This window comes from Littorina saxatilis, linkage group LG13, assembly GCF_037325665.1.
Source record: "Littorina saxatilis isolate snail1 linkage group LG13, US_GU_Lsax_2.0, whole genome shotgun sequence".
NCBI lineage: Eukaryota > Metazoa > Mollusca > Gastropoda > Littorinimorpha > Littorinidae > Littorina > Littorina saxatilis.
Genome location: NC_090257.1, coordinates 26,288,022 through 26,309,856, shown reverse-complemented (window position 1 = coordinate 26,309,856; position 21,835 = coordinate 26,288,022). Strand labels below are relative to the sequence as shown.

The following is a 21,835-nucleotide window of genomic DNA, read 5'->3' as shown; positions in this document are numbered from 1 at the left end:
TGTGTGTGTGTATGTGTGTGTGTGTGTGTGTGTGTGTGTGCGTGTTTGTGTAGAGCGATTCAGACCAAACTACTTGACCAATCTTTATGAAATTTTACATGAGAGTTCCTGGGAATGATATCCCCGGACATTTTTTCTTTTTTTTGATAAATACCTTTGATGACGTCATATCCGGCTTTTTGTGAAAGTTGAGGCGGCACTGTCACACCCTCATTTTTAAATCAAATTGATTTCAATTTTGGCCAAGCAATCTTCGACGAAGGCCGGACTTCGGTATTGCATTTCAGCTTGGTGGCTTAAAAATTAATTGATGACTTTGGTCATTAAAAATCTGAAAATTGTAAAAAAAAAAAAATTTTTTTATAAAACGATCCAAATTTACGTTCATTTTATTCGTCATCATTTTCTGATTCTAAAAACATATAAATATGTTATTATTTGATTAAAAACAAGCTCTGAAAATTAAAAATATAAAATATATGATCAAAATTAAATTTTCGAAATCAATTTAAAAACACTTTTATCTTATTCCTTGTCGGTTCCTGAGTCCAAAAAAATATCGATATGATATGTTTGGATTAAAAACACGCTCAGAAAGTTTAAACAGACAAGTCGCGTAAGGCGAAAATACAACATTTAGTCAAGTAGCTGTCGAACTCACAGAATGAAACTGAACGCAATGCAATATTTCAGCAAGATCGAATACTCGTAGCATCGTCAGTCCACCGCTCATGCTCATGGCAAAGGCAGAGAAATTCAATCAATCAATCAATCAATGAGTCTTATATCGCGCATATTCCGTGGGTACAGTTCTAGGCGCTCTGCAGTGATGCCGTGTGAGATGAAATTTTATACGGCCAGTAGATTGCAGCCATTTCGGCGCATATTTACCTTTCACGGCCTATTATTCCAAGTCACACGGGTATAGGTAGACAATTATTAACTGTGCCTAAGAAATTTTGCCAGGAAAGACCCTTTTGTCAATCGTGGGATCTTTAACGTGCACACCCAATGTAGTGTACACGGGGGGAGGTTCGGACACCGAAGAGAGTCTGCACACAAAGTTGACTCTGTGAAATAAATTTCCGCCGAACCTGGGATCGAACTCACGCTGACAGCGGCCAACTGAATACAAATCCAGCGCGCTACCAACTGAGCTATATCCCCGCCCAATTGACAAGAAGAGCGGTTTAGTAGTTGCGCTGAGAAGGATAGCACGCTTTTCTGTACCTCTCTTTGTTTTAACTTTCTGAGCGTGTTTGTAATCCAAACATATCATATCTATATGTTTTTGGAATCAGGAACCGACAAGGAATACGATAAAAGTGTTTTTAAATTGATTTCAAAAATGTAATTTTGATAATAATTTTTATATTTTTAATTTTCAGAGCTTATTTTTAATCCAAATATAACATATTTATATGTTTTTGGAATCAGAAAATGATGGAGAATAAGATAAACGTAAATTTGGATCGTTTTATAAGAATTTTTTTTTAACAATTTTCAGATTTTTAATGACCAAGGTCATTAATTAATTTTTAAGCCACCACGCTGAAATGCAATACCAAAGTCCGGGCTTTGTCGAAGACTACTTGACCAAAATTTCAACCAATTTGATTAAAAAATGAGAGCGTGACAGTGCCGCCTCAACTTTCACGAAAAGCCGGATATGATGTCATCAAAGACATTTATCAACAAAATGAAAAAAACGTCTGGGGTTATCATATGTAAGCGCCTAGGGCTATATCTAGATTAGGCGCATAAAAATGATCACAATAATAATAATAATAATAATACCCAAGAACTCTCATGTCAAATGTCATAAAGATCGGTGCAGTGTTTTAGTCTGAATCGCTCTACACACACACACACGCACAGACAGACAGACAGACAGACAGACAGACAGACACACACACACACACACACACACACACACACACACACACACACACACATACACCACGAACCTCGTCTCGATTCTCCCCTCTACGTTAAAACATTTAGTCTACTACCCTGCTCTTCTTGTCAATTTCACTGCCTTTGCCACGAGCGGTGGACTGACGATGCTACGAGTATACGGTCTTGCTGAAAAATTGCATTGCGTTCAGTTTCATTCTGTGAGTTGGACAGCTTGACTAAATGTTGTATTTTCGCCTTACGCGACTTGTTGTTATTTGCCATGTGCTGGATTTTAACGGCGATTATACGTACCCACCTTCGAAAATGAACAGACCTGCTGGTGGTTTTATCACGATTACAGATATCTCACCACGATGCTACCACGCTGCTTGTACGATATTAGCGAGATTTAAGAAACAGCACGTTTCGTTTTGCAGCTCGTTTCGTTTGGTGAATGAGTCACCCCGCGAAACGGAACGTGTAACGAGACGGCATAGGCCGCAGACAAGATTTAGATGTATTCACGTTTCGTTTCGGAATGAAAGGCCGGGCATGGCAGGATATGATCCGCTGACTGGGCATGGCATAATTTCAACTCCACGAGTCAATAAAGGATTGACATACTCGCATTGCACGCACAAGAGCTTCACATTTTTCAATTCATGCACCTGATCACATACGAAGCCAGAATAAAAATTCGATGCGATGACCTACTTCTGCTTCGCCATTTGCTTTCTCACCATGAAGTTGGATAAATGTACCAGGATCAGCACCCTTCAAAATATTTCAGTTCACAACAGTTGTCTACCTCCAATGAACACATTCTCAGCGCTGAAAGACTGTGAAAGGGTTGATGAATCTAGCAATGCATAAAATGGCCAACAAATAAAACTGTTAGTGTGCAAAAATACTCACAAAAGTTGACGAAATATTGTTCGTTTTTTGGGGGTGGAAAACGTGACTGCGTTTTGACGTTCCACGTTCCGTTTCAGTTGACCTTCACCTTTCCAGCGAGAGACCCCCGAAATAATGACGTTTACCACAACTTCAAAACGAAACGTCCCAACGTTTCGTTTCTTAAATCTCCCTAATGGCGTTCCCGCTACGTTCTTAATAAGAATTTGCCACGCTTTCTGTGGGCCACTACCCGGCTTTTGTGCAAGCGTGGGGAGAGCGTGCAGCTTCCCGACCCCATCCCGATCAAACCACGCCCAAGGAAATCCTCCCACGTTTGGCCCACGATTGGCCACGCTCTCGGACAATTTTACAACGTAGTAGAAGCGGCGTGTGTGTGTGATTGGGGTGTTACTTGCCTTCAGAACTACTCGCGTAGTAAAAACATTTTGTATCGGTTTTGTACAAGGTAAATTCCGATTCAAATAACAACCAAACTCATGAATTCTATATTGGATTTCGTGTGTTGAAACATGTAGTTGTTAGTTTAAATGAGGTATGGTTTGTGTTATTTGCTCCAGAGATGTATATTTTGTACATCAGAGCGTTCGGAACTTTTCAGTCGCAAAAGTTGTTTCCACAAAGTGTAGCTTCTCAACCCGTGAGCTATCGAGGATTCGTGCTGTTGTTGGCGAGTTATTTGTTTGGTTGCGGGGTAGTTACCGAAAATAACTCGCCCTCGCAGTTTACAGATGTAAAGAAGCGATAAACACCCAGCAACCAACCAAATAACCTCCCAGCAACCTATCTGAATCCTCGATAGCATATGCGTTGAGATGCTCAAATGTACGAAGTATAAATCTCCAGAGAGACAACACAAGCATACCGCGTTTAAACTAACAACTACAGTCTTGAACAATCGAAATCCAATATGAAATCCAAATCAAAATCTAACTTGTACAACTGAACCATCGGCGCGAAGCTTTCAAGGCAAGTAACTCTCATACTCGGTGTAGAGACTAGAGTTGTATCCCTTCCAGATTTCGACACATCGGCATCTTCGACAAAAAGACTGCAATTTGTCGGTCAATCCTCAAATATATTTCATTTCATAAACAGAACACATACAATCAAATGCATATATCCTTTAATGTCAAGAAAACGAACCGGTTCAATACACTGTCTTGACTCAGAAAATTGAACTTCATACCGTATTTGACGTTTGAACACGGGTGCAAAAGTTCGTCTGCTACTCAATACAACGTAAACAAATTTCTTCGCGATATCAAAATATAAAAAAAAGTATCTGCCTTTATCGCCTTAGCAGAAAAAGAGCATAACTATGTACTTGATTTTATTCCCACCCAAATAAACTGATGTTAAGTGTTCGCAGAATTGAATGATTTTCATTGAACTCTTTAACCGCGCATAAATCCCTTGATTTGGCAGAGTAATTAGAACTCGATTAAACTGTGGCACAAAAACACAGTTTTTCTTTGAAAATCTCAAGAAAGGAGGAATACATTGGATGCAAGCCTCGTCTCAGTGAATATTTACATTAATGGTCGAAGTTAGCGGATCATGAAAAATACGAGCTTCAGCGAGTATTTCGGTCAACCGATGAAGATGTTATTAGGATTTTTGTGGGTTGATTTTTGAGCGGGCCACTCTGTATATTACTGGAAAACCCAGCGATTTTAGACAATTTATTTACATACAATTGAATCATTTATAACGAACCTAGCCAGAAGTTGCCCTCCAGGTCACCAAACCCATTGCGATAGTCCGTCCAATCCCGAAAGAAGTCCACTGAGGCGTCCATTCTTCTCTGGAAAACCTGAAAAAGGCGGTGTAAGCATACTTACGAGGGTGCAAATATCCAACCTTTTATACGACACTGATACCTGTACAGCTTGGCGGTGACCTTGCGATTAAGTTTTCTCTGCTGAAATGACAACAAGTCACCAAGACAAACTCAATTCTAGACATTCTTTGTCATTTACCTTGGACATACATAAGAAGTGACAGAACCTTTACGTGACGACATTATACGCATTTATGGCGTCTGTTCGGACTTCACTTCGCTTTTATCGTCAAAGATTTCATTTTAGATGAGAGGGTCAAGAAGAATCATCCTGTTTTTTGCAATCGGTGTCGTATCTCATTAATTGTATCGTTTTGAGGTCTAGTGTGCAAGAAGATTTCATTATTCACGTATTCTGGACAAAAATGTTTGCACAACAGAGTTGTTTCACCAAGAATTGGCCATTAAACAGCTAAATCATTCTGTAAGAAAAAAGTCGCGTGATATAATATTAGATCATTGTGTCAATCTTTCGACCTGAAACTAAGAGATCAACACTGAAAACCCGAGATCAGTCATCCATACTTCAAAGGCTTGGTTAGCCGAAATCGAAGACCGAACGGTTCACATTGGTCTCCGCCAGGCATGCGAACATAGGACCTCATTGGCAATAACCCATTCTCTTTAAGTATAGCACATTTTCAGAGGCAACATAGCATAAATATAAATGTTCGGATTACGAATACAATGCAGTAACACACACACACACACACACACACACGTACCTAAAGTGTGGATGGTTACCTAAGAGGCGGCACTGGGTGTAGTGCCTTTCTAGTGCACTTGCACTACAACAGCACTGGGTGCAGTACTCGCTCCGGCATCGAAGAATTTTGCACTAAAAAATGCACAAAATTTGACCTATTTCGTCGCCTATAGAGGACGGAAAGAATGTCATTTTGAACATTGTTATGACATTCTTTCCGTCAAAAAAGTCAATTTAACGGTGTTAAATGAAGCGAGCATCCACACAATTAGGTTGCCATCCAGAGTTTAGGTTGCCATCCACGTGTGGATAGTTGCCTTATGGTGATTTAGGCAACCAAACCTGTGGAAACATGGGTACACACACACACACACACACACACACACACACACACACACACACACATACTTACAATCCATCCTCCGTTGTCCGTGGTCTGATCGCAGTACACAGTGACTGGTTCTCCTGACACACATACTGTGCGGAGACCGCTCAGAGGGTCAAGACTCAACCAGTCCACACAGCTGGTATTACCTGGGGGGGGGGGGGGGGGAATAGAACAAAACAAACTCATGAATATATTATGACAATCCAAACATTCAGAATTCAGAATAGTTTATTACCTGCGGTTAATAAATGAGCCTAATGTTGCAGTTTAGAAGATACAAAAAAAAAAAAGTTTGGTGGCTTAATTGTTGGCAGACCAGCTTTTGTGTTGCTCCGAGGGGACCATAATCGTCTTTTCTTTCATCTTTATCGACCAAGGCCGAAGGCCGCGGTTGATAAATATGTTACAAAAGGCTATATGCTCCCAGAGGACCAACAACAAAATGCTGGTCTGACAACAAGCCAGCAAACATCGTTTTTGTCATCATTTTAGTCCTTACGGCAGGGCAATAACCCCTTGAAAAATACCTCGGAAAATGTTTTAATGGTTTTGGGTAGTTTAACTCCTGAAGTTTACAAATCCGCAGGATGACATCTTTAAATCCTTGGGCAAATTGAGACAAAATTAATTATAGGAAAATTAGCAAATGTTGATTTTTTTGTTTAGACACAAAAGGCATTCCATAGAAAAAAGGGCTAGAATGGCGTCATAACTTCATGACGTCGGGAAAACGTAATGAGTAATATGACGACACGTACAGTATGGCCTGTAGTGTTGTCCGTGTCCGAACTTGAGCTCCTCTTCCAAGACAAAAAACAAAGGCCTTTGACGTGTTTCATTCTGCTAAATGGAAACAATTTGCACATGAGTGTGTATGGAATTACATCCAGGCTGAGAAGACGTGAAACCTGTGTTATTCGTGGACTTGCGATTAGTGCGTATGGTGTTCCAAAGCACAGGTTTCACTGTCGAAGATAAAACTTGTAAATTGATCTTACAAAATGGCGGGCGATGATCAAAGAACATCGTGAGAGACTAGTTTTCTCCGATTTGATTGTTTACCAGACGATAGAGCTATTTTAGAGGGAAGCGTATGCCATCTGGTGACAGCTGTTCATTAACCAGTGTGTTCGTAGGAGTGCTTGATTTCTCTGCAGAAGATCCATGCGTGAAAATCGGTGAAGTCTTTCAGCAAATGTCGCAGTTTGTAAGCGAGTGCTACAGGTGCAAAATCTCAACCAACATATCACGTGAGAGATATGAAACCTGGCTAGCTAGAACCTCCAAGCACCAGTCCACATAAATCAAAAACTACCGCCCACATCAGCCCATTGCTGAACGTCCATCTGAAAAGGGCTGTATTGCAATTCTACGGGGATCTTCCAAATCTTGATCCAGTTGACTTCGGGTGGTTGTAGGATGGGCAGAAAACCGCCTGGAGTAGAACCTACACCAACTGAAGTCATGCTAATTTTGAAGGTTGGCTGTGGAGAAATTTACCATGTGCAACAGCATGCTGTGGTTGCGCAGTCGGTCAATGTGCGTGTGCCATCTTATGTCGATGTCTACTCCTTGGAAATTGCACAAATCCGCACTGGTCATCCATCGTAGTCATCCGCACTGGGCAACAGTCACGTTCACCGGTCATCCGCACTGGTCATCTGGATCGGTCATCCACACTGGTCATCCTTTGCGGTCATCCGCATTGGTCATCCTTTTGTGATCATCCGCATCGGTCATCCGCACTATTCATCCTTCATGATCATCCGCACAGGTCATCCTTCATGATCATCTGCACTGGTCATCCGCACAGGTCATCCTTTATGATCATCTGCACTGGTCATCTGCACTAGTCATCGTTCATGATAATCTGCACTGGTCATCCGCACTAATCATCCGCACTCGTCATCCACACTGGTCATTTTTCATGATCATCTGCACTGGACATCCGCACCGGTAATCCGCACTGGTCATCCTTCATGGTCATCTGCACTGGTCATCCGCACTGGCAATTCTCACCGGTCACCCGTACTGGTAATCTACATGACATCCTGCGTAATCATCGGGCGTGGTCATTTATTGGTCATCAGGCATAGTCATCCGCTACCATTTCGGCAATTGAAAAAAGGATCGATGGTGGCTGCCCTCAAACTGGAAACTCACTGCATGACCATGTCATCTTGTGTGGTAAACCAGCGTGGTCATCCCGCCTGGTCATCTGGAGTGGTAAACTACACATCATCCTGTGTGGTCATCGGCGAGGTAAAGTGCATACTAACCAGTATCCCTGGTTCGTCGCCATGACCTTTACGTTATGAGATAGAGGTCTTTTGTATGTGAGACATGGTACATCAGGTTTAGCCTCTTGACATGACGCCTAATACACCTCCTCGGGGCGTCACTAACTGACACAACACTGTGTATATGGTGTCAAAAGGGATTTCATATGCCGAATCGCTTGGCGCTGTGACACCTTACAAGGCCTTTCGTCTGATGTATACATTCCTCACCTGACTAGATCTTCTTAAAAAAAAGAGCACAAGATAACTTTAAGTTATTCTAGGTATTACAGCCACTTTTCCAGGATTAAGTTGTTATCTGCTTGCTCACCGACCAAGTCACTCATTCATTCTGGAACCCACCAGGATGGTAGGGTCACTTCAACGACGAGCGCTTCATAAGCTGTCTCCACCTCTGGCGGCTGTGAGCAATTTTTGGGAAGTTGCAAAACATTTCCCAATCCACTCTGTAATGATATCTGTCCCTCTCTTCAAAAAATTGTCTTCTCTATCTTCTCTTTCCGCGCACCATACCCTGTAAGATGGTCTTGGAGAGCCCGCCTGTTCTTGTTACATGGCCATACATTCTCAGCTTCGTCTTCTTGACAGTGATCTTTGTAGTGATGCACGTGCTAAGTGATGGTTTTGCAGACATTAAAATATATGACCTTGAAATTGTTTGACCTTGAAAACGTGTGACCTTCAGTGTTGGTGAACGTTTTTATTCATGGCAAGTTTTAAGAAGATGAACACATTTCGTCATTTTATCTTCAAAAATAGTATAATCCTTTATCATTTGAATGAACATTTGACATTCATATGACCTTGAAATGCGATGAAGGTCAAGCAAAGTGCAACAGTAATCAAAGCCTACAACACATATAAGCTTAAACCATTAGCTGTAACTGAAAAAATATATTGCTAAAACTAACTATATCATCCTGCTCCGTTAACCAGTTTTAACGGTCCCTCAACGGACCAGCCATTCGGTTTATAGTGTCTGCTAATCATGTAACTGTTGTTATGCATATTAACTCCCGTTTTATCTCCCGGAAAACATAAATAAATACAGTTCTGCTAGTTTATAGCATGCAGTTTCGACTATTTTGCAGTCTGGAATCCATCTTGTCCGCCATCTTGAATACATCAAAATGCCCAAGGATGACAGAGTGTCATCCGTCGGATCTGTAATCTACAGACATCACAGAGTTCAAAACAGTCAAAACATTCTCCGAGGTATTTTTTGAGGGGTTAAGGTCAAAATCGGGAAATGACGACCTGACTATTTTGGTGGTGCGACGGTACGCATGATTACCCAAAGGGAGGCGGATTTTGAGAATGCAGTTCATGGCCTCAAAACAGGTCACAAGTTCAATCGATCGCGTCATAATTGAAAATGTGATGTCAAACGTAAACTTTACGTCGCTTTTCTTGGAGTCTAAAAATGCACAGGGGTGCCATCCTATCTGCAAGGTCAGTCACTTGTTAGCATGTACCCTTCCTTTTTAGTGTTTTAAGCCTTTCGTTGTACATTGTGTGATTGCACAGATTAGTTGCATGATTATCAACACTGATTGAGTCTTTGAGAGTGAACGGTTTAGTACTTTTACAGTCTTTGTCATCGGAAACACGAATTCAAAACCGCGATGGTTCCAAAAATCAAACAAACAGCCTGGTTGGCTTTTATTTTGACAATCCACTGTTTAACTGAAAGCTTAAACCCATTCACCACCTCGATTTATTGCATGGGTAACCTGAGATTTTTATTTCCCAGCTGGTTATGAATGAGAACTCGTGAAAATGATGACAAATGTATATACCCCATGACCTCCCTTCTTTGTCTCTGTAAATCTACTATGGGTATATTTCTTGTATTTTAAGAGTACTATATTGTTATACCATTATGGTATATCAATTTTACTCTTATAACACAAGAAACAGTGGGTGCACTACTTTCTGTCGACTTGACATTCCACAGTGCACATGTACCAGTCGACTAGATGTGCCTGGGAATACCACGGTGTTGAGAACTTGCGCGAGAGTTGTTCAGTGAGCTCAGTTTTAGTCTCGATCTGCCGAGACTATCATCACAGCATCGTAGATGTCATGACGTCTGGCGTCCATCGCGTCATTTTTCGGGGACCTAATTGTCCACTGTTATTTGTTTCCTCGTTTTCGATGTTCTATTTTTCTCTTGTGATCAACATGATAATTCTAGCCGGCTCTCTCCAGTAAAACAGAAGTCAAACTAGCAATCGTTAAAAACCCAATCCGTCCGACCTACACTGCCAATATTTTCACGCTACAGTCATGCCTAAGATGTCACAGGCGTGCTCTTTTCGGTACACGGGCGCAGTGACGTGGTGGTAAGACGTCGGCCTCCTAATCGGAAGGTCGTGTGTTCGAGTCCCGTAGGTCGCTGCCGCCTTGTGGGTTAAAAGTGGAGATTTTACCGATCTCCCAGGTCAACTTATGTGCAGACCTGCTAGTGACTTTACCCCCTTCGTGTGTACACGCAAGCACAAGACCGAGTGCGCACGGAAAAGATCCTGTCATCCATGTCAGAGTTCGGTGAGTTATAGAAACACAAAACTACCCAGCATGAGAGATGTTCAACGTACGGGCTACCTCACCTGCCTTGACCTCTCACCAATTCATTGTAAAGCGCTTCGAGAACGTCAAGCGTAAAGCGCTTCGAGAACGTCATTGCTCAATAAATCTCCCATGTTATTATTATTATTATTATTATTATTATTATTATTATTATTATTATTACACACGCTCTTATCGGTACATCATCGGCTACAAGAGTCCTCTGGACAGGTAGTTTCATGCATTTTGCGAGTATTTCTAGCTTTTCTGCGGTGCAGTAGGCTCTATTGATGATGAAGGTGTCCAAGATCTCAGCAGATGCATGTGTATAACCACTAGGTATTCAGTCAAATCAGTGTAAGAGGCTTTCAACTGACAGGGACAGCGACGCCGCCATTATGCACCAACTTGTCATTGATCAAGTTATATAGCTATTCTGATGAACACGTGGGGGAATTCGGGGGCTGTGATTGGATGGTCTCTTCCGATCATCAAAGCATAATGCTACGGAAGTCGGCCATTTTTCTCAATATCCAAAAGCATATTGTCAATAACAAAGACGCATGGTTCCGGTTTACCCATCTGTACCACGCGGCGATGTTTCTATCGACAACAGCATACACTGACAACTTGAAATTCTTCTCGGAAATGTTTTTCAGCTTTTCAAATGTCGATAGCATACCCTTTTCTGCTAACTTCCCGATGAAACAGAACTAAACCAATTATTTTCTGTCCCTAAACACCACAAAATGCCCAAAGTCAAAAGATGTAATACAAACAGGGGAGTAAAACGGAACAGCCGTTTTTGTGTGCCTGTGTGACTGTGAGGTCAGTTGCCTGACACAAACTGAAAACTTTGCTGTCGCCGCGCGTTGTTCGAAATGGCTGTTCCATTATCTCTTCTTCACCCCTTCTTGTTTCCTATAGTTCTTCAGTTGTTTCTAGTTTTCCGTTGATGTTATGTTTTGATTTTCTTCATTATTAGCCTTTTTCAAAATTAAAAACCTCAAACTTCTGTTTGTTGCATACAAATAAACTAATAAAAAGCTGTTTCAACAACTGTGTTGTGAAATCGAATGCACTTGGAGTCAGTTTTTCTTTTAAAGTCAGAAAGCGTGTAGCGGTGTGCATGTCTGCGCGAACATGTCTGCTATCAAAACCTGAGATCAACGCATCGACGCAAAAACTGTCATTTTGTAAGTTTGGAACAACAAATCAAGGTCATAACAGCTACATAATCGCAATTGTGTTTTCAGCGTAGCAATAGGGTCCGATATTTAGACTCGAACAAGTATAATGCGACTCGTCTTCGACTCGTCGGCATTATACTTGTCTCGTCTAAATATCGGACCATATTGCTACGCTCAAAACACAATAGCTGTTAATGTGATGAGGTTAAGCCCTCAGTGCCTCATCTGAACAGACAACTGAAACTTAATGTTTCCATCGCACTTTGACTTTTGGGTCTTCAAGGGATATACAGGTTACAACACTCGTGATGTTTCTGAATGGATTGTATTTCAGTCAAGACCCAGGGCAAATATCAAAAGGATTCACTCGCCAGAGGCTCACGTGTCCCTTGATGTTCATCCGCTGGGTTCTTGACTGAAATACAAGCCGTATAAAAAAAAACTCGTGATGTAACCTATACATATACAAAAACATTGACAGACCCTCCCTCACCCACACACCACACCCATACATTTACACAGCGCTGTCATGCGACCTCAAGCAAATGAAAGACATCGAGGTAAGCCAGCACATATCAACTCCTCAACCAGACACAGCAGCAAACCAATGGTCGACAGTTTTGTTACCAACACATTCTTTAAACAAATGGTCTTATAACCCGTGTTTCCTTTTTTAATTATTAAAAGTTATTGGTATCTTTTGTGAAAGGTTTTCTCTGTATGTACTCACGAGCTCTCATAATGCACTGTTGGGTCATCTCTGATATGGTTTGGTTCAGGTGTAGGCCTTGTTCCTGAAGTTGCATCGCCTGGTCTTTGTTCACTTGCATCATGTCTTCTATGGTTCCATTCTGGTCCTTGATCACTTGCATCATGTCTTCTATGGTTCCATTCTGGTCCTTGTTCACTTGCATCATGTCTTCTATGGTTCCATTCTGGTCTTTGATCACTTGCATCATGTCTTCTATGGTTCCATTCTGGTCTTTGTTCACCTGCTCTATCTCCCTCTGGCGGGCCTCCAAGAACGACAACCTGACGTCCTTGTTGCCTACGTAGAGCTGGGCTGCAGCTTTCCGCAGCGAGGTAGCGGTCAGACAGCGGGCAGCGGGGGCAGAAGGGGGCAGGTGACAGGAATAGCTACCTCTCTGGATAGGGCTGGACAGCGACAGGACAAACGTGCCATTGTCCCGGTAGCTGCTCTTCCTCACCTCACCTGATGGGGTCTGTCAGACAATCAATGTTCGACATGGAGAAAATTTCGAAAAATCAACGGTGGTGTAAGATAGACAACTAGTACGGAACGACAAAGCAGAAAGCAAGTGGTCAAAACAAAGAACTGAAAGCATGTACATGTACTGTCCTCAGATGATCTGAAATAAGTTGACATTCTGTCGATTGAGGCCGTGCTGTGTTTCCACTGTGAAAAATAAATGCCACATTAGTAATATGAAACATCACACACACACACACACACACACACACACACACACACACACACACACATACACACACACACACACATACACACCTTCCAGACGACATCTACAGGGGGATGACCAAGGTCCACAAATTGACCACAGTGTAGCTGCAGTGTCCAGTCCTCTGTGACGTCATCCCGAACCGCGTTACTCAGTGTGAGGCGGAGGGCGTCATCTTGTGTAGCTAGGGGTCTGTCTGCAACGAACAGTGAATGTGCTAATTTATATGACCGCTGTCACAGTACATTATAAACTACGCACTTTTAATTTTCATTTTCCTGCCACAGTTGATCCACGACGGTTACATTGGCTTTTGAAATAAAATAGTCCTAAATGTTTTGACAAATACAAAGTGTTAACACACATAACATAATAATGCAAATAGATGAATGTAGCAATCACGTTGCTTTACACTCGTTTATCTTCGACATCGCTTGCTGGTAGTTGTTGCTCATCATAGAAAGCCATCACGTGAAAAAACAAAAACAATTACCTGTAACAGACAGCGTCACCGTCCTCCAAACGGAAGCAAGAGACGAGTTTGCCTGCTCAAGTTTCACTTGCACAGAATAGTTGCCGGAATCCTGAGGTCTGGCGAAGCGTAGAGACAGCCCCGCGTTGGGAAGAAAATCAACACGTGTGTTGTCCGTCGCGTAGAAATGTTTTCCTTTGTACGTTGCTAACTGGGTCCTCTTGTCCTTGCCTGGTGCCTGCGGAAAATATTGCCCGATATATTTATTTTATTCCATTGACACGGAAACTATATCAAGCTTATAATGTGATAATGTTTAAATTCTATACTCAGCAATTATTAAAATAATGTAATTGTATACGTACATATGATGTTATATTGTTTTAATTCTGTTTTCACTCTTACTGTATAACAATTTGAAATATTACGTTTTATACGTTAAATAAATATTCTTTCTGCTGAGTCGGACTGTGAGGCGATGGTGATGAAAGGAAAGAGAGAACAATGAAGAGAGAAAGAGAGAGAGAGAGAGAGAGGGTGGAGAAAGAGAAAGAGAGAGAGAGAGAGAAAGAGAGAGAGAGAACAATGAAGAGAGAGAGAGAGAGGGTGGAGAGAAAGAGATAGAGAAAGAGAGAGAGAGAGAGAGAGAGAGAGAGAGAGAGAGAGAGAGAGAGAGAGAGAGAGAGAGAGGGAGAGATATATAATGTCTTGATAAAATATTGTCACCTGTTGTGAACTGTGAGTTGATAAAAATGACGAAACAGGTTAAAGAGAAACACATTATATATTTTCCCCGACATTAATGTGAAAAGTCTTGTTTACCCTTTGTCTTTTAAAAAAACAACAGAAACAGCGCTAGCTTGTGTGAGGAAACACATCAATTCTTATTCGTACGTGTAGTAACCTTTGTACAATTGAGCATGTGGTTAGTAACCTGTTTCCATCACTCACAAATTGTGTGTCTTATATAACAGTTTTGCTAAATTGTGGAAGATAATTTGTCGAACCTGAAACCACCAGTCACGGCCGAGCATGGTCTCTCCAAGTCCCGTCACGAAAGACCAAGCGAAGGACGCGCTGCCTCCTATACATGCCTTGATCTTCGCCTTGTCTTCAGGGCCTCCGTCCCACTGATACGCCTCCAACGCTGTACAGTAATAAGGTGTCTCAATTACTCCAAATAATATGCATGTATTTACACCATGGTAACACTTTTGCTACGTCTGAAGGTTGACTGACTTACAGTGCTCTAGATTGAAGGTTTTGAGGAAGGGATGTTATAGGACTATGAGACGGCTTTTGCGAGTTCATGAATCAGTTTTATCAATAGCATTTCAGTATGTTCCCTTATTGTGAGAGGATTGCGCAACCCAAAAAGGGAAAGAACATCTATATTTGATTTATTGAAAAACATAACGAAGATAAAGGATTTGAATTGCTTGCAGGAATCATATATAGATGACAACGTGTAAAATAAGTGGGAGATATATGAAAAGAACGAGTGTTATATTCGTCAGTTTTATGTAATAAAATGAGACAAATTATTCTATTGAAGAGAGCTTTGGTAGTGAAGCAGAATTAGTATTTTAAACAAAAGGAATATAATATTTACAGTTGAACACGTTTCTTTTTATTTGGTGAAGATTTGTTTTACTATCCTTTTTACATTTAAAAAAATCCAAAATCAAAGAGACTGAAAACGTTCCAAAATTCAGAATAAAAAAACAAGAAAGGTAAGTTGTTGATACGTTTTTTTAATGAAAAAACAATACGTTATAGTCAACAATATATGGACCCACCGGTGAACAAACAAACAATTAGTAGCAAAAACTTATGTTCATGGAATGTTCGGCAGCTTGCTAGGAAGTCACATGCAAATAATTCGACATCGAGAGAATTTAGAGAAAATCAACGATGATGTCATCTATGTTAAATGTAAAAAGGAAAGTTATGAGAGATCAAAACGAAAGAAGAAAGAAAAGACTTAGTTAATAATAAGAGGAGATTTTATGAGATCAAAACAAATAATAAAAGAAAAGGCTGAGTAAAATATTAGAAGAAAATTTATGAGAGATCAAATCAAAAGAAGAAAGAAAAGACTTAGCTAAATAAGAAGAGATTTTATGACTAAATGTAAAAAGGAAAGAACGAAAAGGCTGAGACAAATAGTACGAGGAAATCAATGAGAGGGCGAACAAATAAAACAACGTAATAGCTGAGTAAACCTTAAGAAGGGATTTTTTTAGACGACGAAAACAATAAAGAAAGAAACGGCTGCATTAAATATTAGAAGGGAATTGATGAGGGACCAAAACAAGCGAAAGAAAAACAATGCTGAGTAAAATATAAGAACGGAATTGATGAGACAGCGAAACAATAAAAAAATAAAATAAAAAAGCCTTTGTAAATTATAAGAAGGAAAGTTATAAGAGATTAAAACAAAGAATAAAAGAAAAGGGTGAGTAAAATATTAGAAGGAATTTATGAGAGAGCAATCAAAGAAAGAAAGAAATAGCAGAGTAAAATGAAATATGGGAACTTATCAGCGAGCGAGGCAAAACAAGAAAGAAAAGACTAAGGTAAATGTTAGAAAGATTTATATGCGAAAGCCATACAAAGAAAGAAAGAAATAGCTGAGTAAAATATTAAAAGGCAATTTACGAAAAATCGAAACAAAGATTGAAAAAAAAACTGAGTAGAATTTAAGAAGGGAGTTTATGAGAGAGCAAAATAAACAAAGACAGACAGAAAAGGCTGCGTAAGAAAAATAAAAGGGAATTTATGAGAAAATGAAAGAAAGAAAGAAAGAAAAGACTGATTAAAATATTAGAAGGAATTTTATGAGAGAGCAAAAAAACAAAAAAACAAAAAAAGGCTAAGTAAAATATTTGAAGGGAATTGTTGAGAGAGTGAACAAATGAAAAAAGGAAAAGGCTGAGTAAAATATTAGAATGAATTTTATGAGAGCGCGAAACAAACAAACAAAGAAAAGGCTAAGTAAGATATTTGAAAGAAATTCATAAGAGAGCAAAATAAAACATAAAAACAATAGGGCAGATTAAAAGGTTAGAAGGGGATTCATGAGAGAGCGAAACAAAGACGGAAAGAAAAGGCTAAGTAAATCAATAGAAGAGAATTTACGAGAAGAAAAAAAGGCTGAGTAAAGGAAGCAATTTGACGAGAGAGCGAACAAACCAAAGAAAGAAATGGCTGGGTTAAATATTAGAAAAGAATATCTGAGAGAGCAAAAGAAAGAAAGAAAGAAAAGGCTGAGTAAACTATTAGCGGAATTAACGGCAGAGCAAAGCAAAGAAAGAAAGAAATTGAAGAGTAAAATATTAGAAGTGAATTTACGAGAGAGCAAAACAAAGAGAGGAAGAAATGGCTGAGTGAAATATCAGAAAGGAATTCATGAGAGAGCGAAATAACGAAAGAAAGAAATGGATAAGTAAAATTTTAGAAGGGAATTTATGAGAGGGCGAAACAAAGAAAGAAAGGAAAGGATGAATAAATTATTAGTGGAATTAACGAGACAGCAAAACAAAGAAAGAAAGAAATGGAAGAGTAAAATATCAGAAGGGAATTTATTAGAGAGCAAAACAAAGAAAGATTGAAAAGGCTGAGTACAATTTTACATTTTATAAGAGAGCGAAACATTTGAATAGACAAAAGGGCCAGTAAATTATTAAAACGAAATTAAGAAGAGAGCGAAACTAAAAAACTAAAAAAACTAAAAGTTTGAATAAACTATTAGAGGGGAAGTATTGAGGGAGCAAAAGGAATAAAGAAAGATAATACCGAGTAAAATACTTAAACAATTTGATGACAGAGCGAAACAAAGAAAGAAAGAAATGGCTGAGTGAAATATAAGAAGGGAATTTATAAGAGAGCAACATACACAAAGAAAGAAAAAGCTGAGTAAAATAAAAGGAAGGAATTTATGAAAGATCGAAAAGAACCAAAAAAAGAAAAGGCTGAGTTAAGTATTAGAAGGATTTGATTAGAGAGCGAAACAAAGAAAGAAAGACATGGTTGAGTGAAATATAAGAAGGGAATTTATAAGAGAGCAAAATAAACAAAGAAAGAAAAGGCTGAGTAAAATAACAGGAAGGAAGTTATGAAAGATCGAAAAGAACAAAAAAAGAAAAGGCTGAGTTAAGTATTATAAGGAATTAATGAGAGAGCGAAACACAGAAAGAAAGAAATGGCTGAAATAGAACGGAATTTAATGGATAGCAACATTAATAAAGGAAGAAAAGGCTGTGCAAAATATTAGAAGAGAATTTATGAGAGATCGAAAACAAGAAAGAATGAAAAAGCTGAGCAAAATATTAGAAGAGAATTTTTGAGCGAGCGAAACACACACAAATTTAAAAGAGTGCGCTAACAGTTTTAAGCGCATCGCCATTAGCCAATCAACTGGTTCACATCAGCCATGTGACACCAGTACTTACTCATTCGCAGCTGAACTCTCGGCGGAGACGGTCGCAAGTGTCGATGCTCTGCTTTGCCGTGAGCTGTGTTCAATGACTGTTGTGTTTTGTGGCTAAGCCTTACCTGTGTTATAGGCCTCGTCGCAGGTGTTTGAATTTTGACAAGGGCTTTGGCCTTTGGCCTACCACAGCAGATTTTCTGGACAGGATATTTCGTTTTCTTTCTTTGATTGTGGACTCCTGTGTGGTGCAACCATGGCATCGCAAGTACTGCCAGTTTTTATAAAAAACAGTGCTATTCCAAATGGTGACAGTGATCGACCTAAATGCATCGATATTTGTGTCGCGGCAGAAAGGGTCTCTGGGAACGAGAGGGTTCTCGGTGCTCAAAACATCAAAGGTCTATGGAGAATCTACCCTGCCTCCACTGAGGCTCGTAACACTCTTTTGGTCAAGGGACTTTCCCTCAGAGGGGTCTCTCTGCAAGTCGCAGGCACTAACCCCTTCATCTTGCGCAACGAAACTGGAGAAGAGAAACCTTCGACGAAAGTTTGGGTGGACGACATTCCTATATCTGTGGCCGATTCTGAAATCGAAACTGCCCTCATCAGGGTAGGAGTAGAACTCCGATCAGCCATCAAACAAGAAAGGGCCAGAGACGTTGATGGAAAACTAACCCGGTTTCTCACGGGGAGAAGATTTGTGTTCATTTCCACACCAAACACCCCACTAGAGAAAACACTCAAAGTCAGTTTCTTCACTGCCAAAGTGTATCACCGCGAACAAAACCAGAAAAAGACCGTGATCTGTTCAAAGTGTCTGGAGACGGGTCACCATGTCTCCATGTGTCAGGGGGACGTGGTGTGTAGATCATGCAAAAAAACGGGCCACAAGAGTGGCGACCCATGTTGTGATCTTGACGTCAACTCTGGTTCCGCCTCAGGAGACCAGCAGAAGCCAGAACAGCTGTCCGCGGCTGCGGGTAACAACAGCGAACAAAGCAGAAACTCAATATCTCACACAACTGACCGCGGGCGTCTTGGAAACCGCGCTCGCACCCAGAGCAGAAGTCGCTCCTTCACTCCCAAGCGGGACCGTTCTGGTAGCCCGCTAGGAACACCGACGAAGATGGCGAAGGTGGCCTCTCACGATGAAGAAGGCCAGGAGAAAGGCTGACCGACCGACTAACTGACCGACTGACCCAACGACGACGGCCCGGCTTTGGCTTACGGACTTACGTACTACGGCTCGGCGATTTCACCAGTTGTTTTATTAGTATTTACACTATCTCACTCCAGCGATGGCAGATGGTGTCAAAGCGTTCTCCTTAAATGTTAGAGGACTCCGGAATACATTAAAACGCAAAAAGATATTCAGAATGTTAAAGGAAAAGAAATATGACATTGTATGTGTGCAAGAGTCGTACATAATGCCCGAAGATGCAGAGCAGTGGAAGAAAGAATGGGGTGGTGAGGTTGTGTACTGTGCTGGTACTCGTCATAGTAGAGGCCAGGTAATACTGGTGAGAAAAAACTTTCCCCATGCATGGTCCACATAAATAATTTCTGATAGAATTCTGATGGTAAAAGTTAACATTGGCACTAAAGAAATGGCTATCTTCAATGTGTACGCCCCGTGTAACTTAGCTGACACTAAACATTTTCTGACTTCTCTTTCAGATACAATTAGTGATTGTGGTTGTGATCTTAAAGTAGTCTGCGGTGACTTTAACGCAGTGATGGACAATAAATTAGACATCATCGCAGGCGAAAATCACTCGCCAGCACTCGTTAAACTTTTCAACGACTTTGTTACTGAGTGCGATCTATGTGACGCGTGGCGGGTGCTAAACCCTCTATGCAAGGAATTCTCCTGGTCAAGAATCAGCAACGGCAAACTAACTGCAAGAAGACTCGACTACGTGTTTTTGAACGATGCTGCAATGGACAGTGTGTTGGAAACGGAGATTTACTCTGTTCCCTCCTCTGATCACAGGGGGGGTGCTTGTGTCTTTAAAATGTTCCGAAGTGACCAGAGGTCCCGGCTTCTGGAAGTTCAACAACGCCTTGTTAAAGGACAGTGTATTTGTAGAAAGAATGAATAACCTTATTGACTCTTCCCTTCGCACAGACACACCAGAGAGTGCTGAAAACCGGTGGGAATTACTTAAGTTAGAGATAAGGGACGAAACTATTCAGTACAGCAAAAACCTGGCTGTTTTAAAGAAAAACAAGTATTTGCACTTACAAGATAAACTGGCACAGTGTGAATCATCACTTGCCAAACAACCGCTTGATGAAAATCTGCTTCGTAATCGCGAGGCACTGAAGTTTCAACTGGAAGTCTTTGAGCATGAACGCTTAAAAAGTGCCCAAACACGATCTAGAATGAAATGGATTGATGAAGGGGAAAAAAATACAAAGTACTTTTTAAACCTTGAAAAATCTCGAGCCAGTGCAAAATTGTTTCCCAGCATCAAGCTTGATAATGGCGATGTATTAGTCGATCAGTTTGACATACTGCAGGCTCAAAAACACTACTTTGAAAACAAATATGCGTACAGTGACAATAGCATCAACATTGATAACGATACAGATTCTTTTTTGCAAAATTGTGAAACCCCTCGTCTGACAGAGGAGGAGAAGAAAGTTTGTGAAGGTGAAATAAGTGTTGAAGAGGCCTCTAGGGCGCTAAGTAAGTTAAATAACGGCTCATCTCCTGGCACTGACGGTCTTACAAACCTAGGTCATGAATGTTCGTTCCCTTTCGGCAAGGGACTGGTAAGAAAAAAAAAAACAAAAAAAAAAAAACAAACCCAGTACTTACTGACAATATTTATTAACAAATGATCAATTCGAGTACAATGCATTTTTATACGTACATCCTTTCTAAGTAAATTTTAGAAATAAAGGTATCTGTGGTGCAAATGCCCACTGTGATACTCACCGCTTAACGCCACCACAAACAGCGCAACGCCGATCATCCGGAAATGAGTCGACGTCATGGTCAGAGGATCATCCGAGTAGAGGATACTCTTCTTCTTCTTCTTTTTCTTCTTCTCCGTTCCTCCAAGGAGAGCCCGAATGCCGGCGTATCGTCTTGCTAGATTATTTATAGGCACAAGAAAAGCCGAATAACCGTTGTAGGTCACAACTGTTGCGACGTCTGTTGCAACAAGAACCGTCAACAAATTTGAGTTCAACAAGATCTGAGACATCGATAGCACATTTCTAGCATGGCGGTGTCAAGCTCCTCTGCTGGCAAGAAGACGACAGGGGGTGCGAGGAAAGGCGGGTAGAGGTGACAGCAGTGCAAGAGTCGACTTTTACACACACACACACACACACACACACACACACACACACACACACACACACACACACACACACACACACTGATCTTAATTCAACGGTTCTCTACTTTACTTCAGTGAGCGATCAGTTCGGTTTACTTCACTTATGAGAGAGAGAGAGAGGGGGAGCCGGAGAGAGAGAGAGAGAGAGAGAGAGAGAGAGAGAGAGAGAGAGAGATTTGATAACCTAACACGATATTTATATATATCCGACCGAGATTCGTAACCTCTTCTAAGCAACACTGGCACTGTCATCAGAAAAAGTAGCGAATTGTGTGCTACATCTTT

General features: G+C 40.7%; 1 protein-coding gene across 1 annotated transcript in view; it reads right to left on the bottom strand.

The window, feature by feature from the left end:
• LOC138945383 (uncharacterized) overlaps positions 1-21,609 on the bottom strand; it is a 27,017-nt gene extending 5,408 nt beyond the window's left edge. Inside the window, exons 1-7 of the mRNA XM_070316812.1 lie at positions 21,142-21,609; positions 14,770-14,909; positions 13,784-14,000; positions 13,341-13,486; positions 12,543-13,035; positions 5,776-5,897; positions 4,534-4,630 (exon numbers count right to left, since the gene is read on the bottom strand). Coding sequence (XP_070172913.1) covers positions 4,534-4,630; positions 5,776-5,897; positions 12,543-13,035; positions 13,341-13,486; positions 13,784-14,000; positions 14,770-14,909; positions 21,142-21,412 — 1,486 coding nt within the window. The 5' untranslated portion in view covers positions 21,413-21,609. The remainder of the gene's footprint in view (positions 1-4,533; positions 4,631-5,775; positions 5,898-12,542; positions 13,036-13,340; positions 13,487-13,783; positions 14,001-14,769; positions 14,910-21,141) is intronic.
• Positions 21,610-21,835: the final 226 nt, after the last annotated feature.